Source organism: Bicyclus anynana, chromosome 13 (assembly GCF_947172395.1).
Source record: "Bicyclus anynana chromosome 13, ilBicAnyn1.1, whole genome shotgun sequence".
Lineage (NCBI taxonomy): Eukaryota > Metazoa > Arthropoda > Insecta > Lepidoptera > Nymphalidae > Bicyclus > Bicyclus anynana.
In genome coordinates this window covers 16,474,986-16,483,061 of record NC_069095.1, presented here as the reverse complement: position 1 = coordinate 16,483,061, position 8,076 = coordinate 16,474,986, and the positions used below count along the sequence as shown (strand labels likewise).

At 34.8% G+C, this 8,076-nt stretch overlaps 1 protein-coding gene across 1 annotated transcript; it reads left to right on the top strand.

Annotated features, from left to right (window-relative positions):
* The first annotated feature begins 39 nt into the window (after positions 1-39).
* LOC112058068 (lipoma-preferred partner homolog) lies at positions 40-7,638 on the top strand. Its single transcript, XM_024098736.2, has 3 exons — positions 40-1,790; positions 2,875-3,110; positions 4,251-7,638. The coding sequence occupies exons 1-3, from the start codon at positions 1,014-1,016 to the stop codon at positions 4,489-4,491; spliced, it is 1,254 nt and encodes a 417-aa protein (XP_023954504.1). The 5' UTR covers positions 40-1,013; the 3' UTR covers positions 4,492-7,638.
* The last annotated feature ends 438 nt before the right edge of the window (positions 7,639-8,076 follow it).

Here is an 8,076-nt window from a genome sequence, read left to right as displayed (position 1 = left end):
TGAAACGTTACTCCATCTTTTACTAAACTACAAGTTTTTGGCCGTTTTTTATGCCATTTAACTACACAAACCGGCATTTTTAGAGAACTCCTTACACGACGAAAACGATTACAACAATGAAACATCGATTCTGTAGCAACAGTTTTTATAAACGCATTAGATCATAGATTTTTGATCTTTGCCAGAGGGGTAACGGTTAGCGAACCACGTCCAGTTATTAATGGTCTAAGGGGACGAGGTAAACTCAAACATCGAAAATATTTAACACTATTAAATATATTCTGTGTCCAGACACTACACACCACTATAAATTTGACTCGCAATACAACACGCGTTAATTTTTACACAGACTAACCAACACATCGCTTAGACTATCCACAGAATATATACATAGAATATTCGATTACTTGATCGCTTTTTTGATGTTCCGTCAAAAGGATCGATTCTTTTTAGAAATTGTTTTTATTACAAATTAGATAAAATGAAGGTAGAAATACTTACAAATGAAACGTTACTCAATCTTTTACTAAACTGCAAGTTTTTGGCCGTTTTTTATGCCATTCAACTACACAAACCGGCATTTTCAGGGAGCTCTTTACACTACGAAAACGATTACAACAATGAAATATCGATTCTATAGCAACAATTTTTATAAACGCATTAGATCATTGATTTTTAATCTTTGCCAGAGGGGTAACGGTTAGCGAGGCAGGTCCTCACAGCAGCTCCTCTGAGTTAGAACACTGACGAGACGGATGTAAAAACTAAAAACGGGTCTTTCGACTCTTTTGTGTTCGTACACGAATAATTGTTCGGCGAGCTATTCGCCGAACTATCAGAGGCTTATAATGGCTAGAACTCAGAGCCGTAACAAAAACATTCAATTAAATTGTCAATCTGTGATTCATTTTCATTGATTTGTTTTTTGTGGAATTGCCGAAGTTTTTTAACAAGCCTCTACAATGGACGTATTATTTTATGTGTAAAACGATCTCGCACAAAACTGGGAAGCGATGAATACTCTCGACAAACAACTGGCCGATCTTCGGATCTACGCCAACGAGTTGGACGCGAAGCTGCAAGACGATATCAACGCATCGAAACTCAAACCATCGATTCCACCGAAAAAGAATAAAGCGCCGCTACCACAAATACCGCAAAGTTACACGGTGAAATCGGCTTGCGAGCCGTCGTATTCATCGCGGCTGGAATACGGTAACCGTATAAGTTCTACGTATTCTAATTTGGTGCCAGTGAAAAGTTGTATAGTGCGAAATTCGGCTCGAGTTCGCAGCGGCGATGTGCTCTTGTACAGTAACCTGCTGCCTCCGGGTGGCACGAATCATGTGTATTCGAACATTCCTATGCAGCGACATGTGGAGAGTTTCTATGACAGAGATACCCGGTCGGAATTATCGCGTATAAGCGATGTAGGCGCGCAGTCCAACTACAGCGAGCTGCGCCGACCGGGTTCGGCATATGCGCCTTCGTCAGCGTCTGTGAACGCTCAGGATTTCTCTACGTACGGTGGGTCGCAGGCTTCGTCCACTTACGAGTCTTTATATGAGCCTATCAACCCGAGGCCGTGTAGTCAGTTGTCCGGTACGTCACTGTATGGCGGCTACGTCGGGACCGTGGAGCCGCCGCCTGAGCCGGATGACGCGCTGTACTGCGGCAACTGTTACCGGTGTGGAGAGAAGATCATGGGGGAGACTACCGGCTGCACGGCCATGGAGAGAATATATCACATCAAGTGCTTCTGTTGCCAGCAGTGCGGCATCAATCTTCAGGTATACTTGTTGTTTCTTTTATATTTTATAGTTAATATATAATGGCCTCTGTGGCATAGTGGTATGCACTGTGGATTCGAAGATGGAGAAGAAGTTTGATCCTCAGATGGGCCGATTGAGGTTTTCTTCATTGGGCCAGGTCTAGCTGGTAGGAGGCTTTGGCTATGGCTAGTTACCACCCTACCAGCAAAGATGTACTGCCAAGCGAGTGCCAAGTTTGTGTTCTGGTACAATGTCATGTAGAAACCTAAAAGGGTGTGAATTTTCATCTTACTCCTAACAAGTTAGGCAGCTTTCGTCTTAGAGTGCATCACCATTTTTCATCAGGTGAGAATGCATTCAAGGGCTAATTTGTAGAGAATTAAAAGAAATAGTTGATATCACAGTTTCACCACACTATGCATATATGTGTGTCATTGAAAAGCATTAACACCTGGTCTCAGGCTCAGCAGTAAGCCGAATATGGGTTGATAATGATGATATTAAAACCACTGAATTGTTTATAATATAATATCTACAATAATACAAAGAGGAAAGATTCAATTATTTGTTTCTATGTTTTGAACTATGCAACTACTCAACCAATTTGAAATTTTTTTTCACTTTTGGGATGCTACACTATCCCTGAGTGCTATAGGCTATATTTTATTCCTTTATTCCAGAAACAGGAACCACACAGTTGAAACTGTGCAGTGTCTGCTCATAAAATCCAATTTCTTTTATTTGAAGTAGGCTTCGCATCTTTGAAATGTCTATTTTATCTATTTGTTAACTGCTTTGTTGAGACTGGTTCATAAAGCATATTGTTCTGAGAAGCGAAAAATCACGTCATCACGCGTGAACAGCTGGGCCGATTTCAATATTTTTTATTTGTGTTTATTATCAGTTGAAGGTTTTTATGACAGAAAAAATTTAAGGGTTAGGGTAGGGGTAGGGTGGGGGTAGGGTAGGGTAGGGGTAGTTGAAAGTTTACATCCAGTTTCACACTGACAAAGTTGTGAGCGTTCGCTAGTTGACAATAAAAGCTGCATAGTATTGACTCAGCACTACATTAATTAGTTTAAATTGTTTTTTCAATTTACAGGGCAGGCCCTTTTATGCTGTACAAAGCAGAGCTCTGTGTGAGAGCGACTATCTCGAAACACTGGAGAAGTGCTGTGTTTGTGGTGACCCCATACTGGACAGGATATTGAGAGCCACAGGCAAGCCCTACCACCCTCGCTGCTTCACTTGTGTGGTCTGTCAGAAGAGCCTGGACGGTATACCCTTCACTGTGGATGCTGTGAACCGCATACATTGTATTGAAGACTTTCACAAAAGGTGAGTGTTATGGATACAATATTCAGTATAGAAAAGACAAATAACCAGTATACTTCTCATTGAAAAAAAACAAAACAGTACTTGTGGACTGTTTTGATTTTTTTAATGAAAAGTATATTAAATGAGAGTTTGTGTGTTACTACAATATTGATTTGGTTATGATTTGGAAGAGAGATAGTTTATATCCTGGCATTATTCTTTAATTAATTATCATTATAATATAATATGTATCCTTAGTCCTTAATGATTTATGAATGTGAACACAGTGGTCACTAGTTTCAGTTTTCAAAAAGACTTCAAGAAAGAAGCAATGATATTATTAATGATTTTACATATTTCCTTTAACTTATCGAAAATTCTGTACTTTTGTTACATACTTGTAATAAAAGTTACACAACAGCAATAAAGCCGTCTTTGCATGTTAATTCTTTGTTCTATTTATTTCTAATGTTTGATGTTATTTTTTGTGTGCTCTGTGTGTTTGCTCTTCTTCATGTCAGCTTCTGCTTTCAGTAGATGGTTTGAAGGTGTACAGAGAGATATATATTTGTGTGTGACACTGAAAGAGTGTAAGCAAAGCCGAAACATGTTTATAAATTATCATCTATCTGAGTGAATGAGAGACTTGAGTGGTTGCTTAAATATTTGTGCTGTCAACTTACTACTATATCCAAACCCTAAATCAGGAAGTCCCTTGGCCTAATGTACATACCATGAAATATCTTGAGATGAGTTAAAGACAAATTGTCACCAATAGCTGCTTAGTCGAAAATTTTTCCATCTCAAAAAGAGAAAACTTCGAGCGATAAATCATGGTTCACATCATAGGCCAACTTATATAGAGCAACTATCCCTTATTGTTGATAGAAAAATCTTATCATAGTGTTAAAGATGTGTTATTTAAACAATAAAAAAGTTCTAGATAAATTAGTAAAATGGTGATAAACAAAAATATAAATCCAGGCAGTTAGTTGTGGGTTCCTCTCGACTCAAGGCGCATTTGGAACCCTCGTAACTTTAATTTTACAACCAATTATTATCATATAATAGTTACGAAAGTGCTTGTAAACTAAGTCCAAATAAATTTTGACATTGATTTTGATAAAGATATATGCTATAGTTAGAGTAATAATATTTCAGATATGCACCGCGTTGCGCGCGATGCCGCGAGCCGATTGTACCCGAGGGCGGTGCCGAAGAGACCGTCCGCATTGTGGCCCTCGACAAGAGCTTCCACATAGCCTGCTATGCCTGTGAGGACTGCGGCGCATCCCTGTGCTCCAGGGAGCAAGGCAGGGGGTGCTATCCACTCGACGGACATCTTTATTGCAAAGAATGCAATGCCAGGCGCATTCAAGATCTCTCCAGGAACATTAATTAGGATAAAGATTCAAATTGAAGCCTCAAGTCATGTCGGACCCCTGAAACACGCAATTCAGGCTTTTCACAGTATTTTCGCTTCGCTTAATGAGGCCAAAAAGAAAATTACTAAACTCTGATAATCAATTATATAAAAAAAAACACATTTTATTGCACTTTTAATGATACAAAAAAAATCACAATAAATATACATTTGCATAGGCGGCCTTATTGCTGCAAGCTATTTGTTATAGGCAAAAGTATATGTAAACTCAAGTTATATATACCTTAATTATACTCACAATAACACTGCCATTAATATTAAGATTTGATGTAATCAAAAATCAAATGATCAAAATATAAAATCTCAAATGAATTTTAGAATAGATATTACATCTCAAATGAAAATCTGCATGAAAAATTACAAAATTAGGTGTTTATAAGTGAAAAGCAAACTTAAATATGTATAGATTTATACTCACAATATCTATCGTACTGCCATTAATAATAAGAATTTATGTATTTAATGGAAAAATTTTAATTTACCAATTACACAGCGCAAAACGCGCAAAATCATACACATCACAATCGATTTACTAAAACATCAGTGTAGAGTGTAGAAGGAAAATCAACTCATGAGGTAATTAAATTAATTAATTACAACTTGAAACTTTGAAAATTAACACCATCTCATGAATTTAGCTAAAATACCGACTTATATCTAAAATCTTTACATCCTCATAGAAAAAGCGAATGTCTTTAGATCGAATTTCTGTCATTTATACAGGATGCTCGGGAGTATTTGCCATAACTCTGGGATTATATTTTTTACTGAAAATTAATTAAAAATGCTCAAAGAACATGTGTTAAATTAATATTTTCGGGGTAAATAATATTTCTTTTATAGGGTAAATATATTTCTTCAAATGTGTCTCATATATGCATAATTATAATTATGACGTAGCCAAGTTTGACGTTTGATTTTAAAATGCAAGGATAGACAAAGACGTGTGTTACATGGACAGTCGGAATTATTTGAATTACTTTGTATGAAAACATAAAAAGTTTTTTTTTTAAATATTAGTTATGCAGTTCAGCTGCTGTAAGTAGACTCGTCAACACCTTGAAGTTATGGGAAAACTCCCGAGCACCCTGTATTATAAAATCAACTCCGTCAGGTTAGCTTACAAAAAAAACTATACATAATCAACCCAATTTCGTTTAGCAACAAACCCTCTAAGTTTGGTGACGTTCTACCCTCCATTGTAAGTAACATAATATTTTTCATTAACTACCCACATTCCCATATTTATTTCATGTATCTAGCAAACGGCTGTGTGAATTAACCATTTTGTAGATTAAAATAGTTCCCACAGTATTAATATTATCAAAGCATTTTGAAAATATGTGATTTTTAGTTTTTACGTTCAAGGTTCGCGCACATTAGAGCTGGCCACAATTTTTTTTTGCCTCATAATAATTATTTAAAAGGGTACTAACATTGACCTCTTATAATAAAAGGACGCACAATCATATAAAAAATTTCACTTCAAAACTGGCCAATTTTACTTTGACAGTTATGAAATTATTGGTAAAGAAAATTATGTAGTCCAATATTCAATAAAATCCCAAATTCAGAGTAAATTCAACCTTAACGATTGAGTTTAAGGTTGAATTTGCAAATGCGACTACCTGAATTGAGTGCCAAGAAGTTGTGTTTGGCACTCATTGAGTAGAGACGGTCGCTGATTGTGCGTTCACTTTTTAATAGTAGATTGATGGGTATTAAAGATTTTTGGAACATCCAGCACCCTCCAATGTGCGCGAGCATTTATTATCTATAATAAAATGTACTTTAGTAGTATTTTGTATTCCCCCTATATTATAATTATAGAAAAGGTGCCATCTATATGTATATAGTGAAATTAGGTTGTGTAATAATAATTTTAGGTCTTTTTTCCTAAATAATTACGTACTTATTTGTAATTTTAAGATTACTATTTTATATTTTTTTCATTATTTTTACACATTTAACCAGTTTACGAGATTTATTTAATTGTAGGCTTTTTTATAATGAAAAATCTATGTTTAATTTGATTTTTCATACTTTGTGTATGTTTCTTTTAACATATTATGGAACTTTGATAGATTCCTATGTTTTAGTAAGCAGAAGTGAAATAAAATGATTTTTATCAGTCTTAAATATTTAAATTATTTTTTATGCTAATTATTGCATTTATTGACTGTTATCACTTTGAGTGGTATATTGCGATGTTATTGCAATATAAGCTTTGTGTGAAAATCGTAAGTAAGATGTAAATTTTGGAGATTTGCGTATTCTGACTAACAAGTCGTTTCCACGAAATACGCTTGAGATACATAATATAAATATAAGAATTGTTTAAATACAAGATCATTTGAATGAATCTCGAAGGAATGATACATTAGATATACACGTGTAGTTATTACTTAGTGGTAGGTGCTCTGTTTTGTTGGAATAAGGTAAATGTACACAATGTCGCCATAGTAATTAAAATAAGAGATTAATAAGTACGTGAAAACTACTTTATTGAATTGGAATTTTACATTAGAAATTATGTTTTACCATTTTAAAATTTTATTGACTATACAATTTAAAACTATATTTTTCGCAGAGCAGAGTTTACAAAGAAGCTAAGTTTTACAAGGATTAATTCGGAAATGCGATTATTTATGTATGACTAGCCGACGCCCTGCGGTTTCATCCGTAGTTCCCGTTCCTGTGAGAATACGAGAATAAAATATCTACATATATCCGATGAAACAAATAAATAAACAGTAATATTAGTATAGATACCTAGATAGGTAAATGTAACAAAATATTTTGTAACTACAAGTAATAAGTTAAGAATACAAAAATAAAAAATGGTTACAGATTCAATAAGCGGTATTATCACAAGAATTTATTAAGATACACATTAAAAAAAATTATACTCACTGAAAAACATTATGAAAAAAAAAATACTTTCATATTAAGCCGGTTGTACATTTACCTTACGTTGTTTACGCTTATGTTGATACATAATTATATGAATATGAGATTATGCCAGTTTATTGTAAAACGTGTATGAATATTTGATAAATGTTACATATGCGTGTATGTAAATAAAGATAAGAAAATAAAATTAAATGTTGTTTTTAATTTCCCGCACGCACGATTTCACACGCGCAGCAGGCCCCGAAGGACTGACATTATCAATATCCCGAAGGACTGACATTATCAATATCCTTCAAAAAATTAACTTTAATGATATACGTAATAGATTTTGCTTAACAGAAATCCCAAAAGAAACCGTTATCGTAATCGTAACCAAAAAAACAGCAGCATTCTCAGATCATTTAATGACATAATATATCATACGGTATTTGGATTACCTATACTAAACGGTCATACTTAGTAGAAAATATTAGTAGGTATATTGAATTCGCTTTTTACTTTCCAAAAGGGCCAAATTATTTTGTGCCCCAGCCTAGTTTAAGACGGCGGTGCACACATATACAACCTACAACGGCAAACCCTCTTCCAAAAATAGAATAACTGAAAGAAAGGTAATTTTCCAAATAAAAC

What these genes read in the sequence shown, in the direction of transcription:
- LOC112058068 (XM_024098736.2), top strand. Translation starts at nt 1,014, where the DNA reads ATGAATACTCTCGACAAACAACTGGCCGATCTTCGGATCTACGCCAAC. An exon ending in AGTGCGGCATCAATCTTCAG is followed by an intron (nt 1,791 to 2,874) that starts GTATACTTGTTG and finishes TTCAATTTACAG; the next exon opens with GGCAGGCCCTTTTATGCTGT. An exon ending in ATTGAAGACTTTCACAAAAG is followed by an intron (nt 3,111 to 4,250) that starts GTGAGTGTTATG and finishes ATAATATTTCAG; the next exon opens with ATATGCACCGCGTTGCGCGC.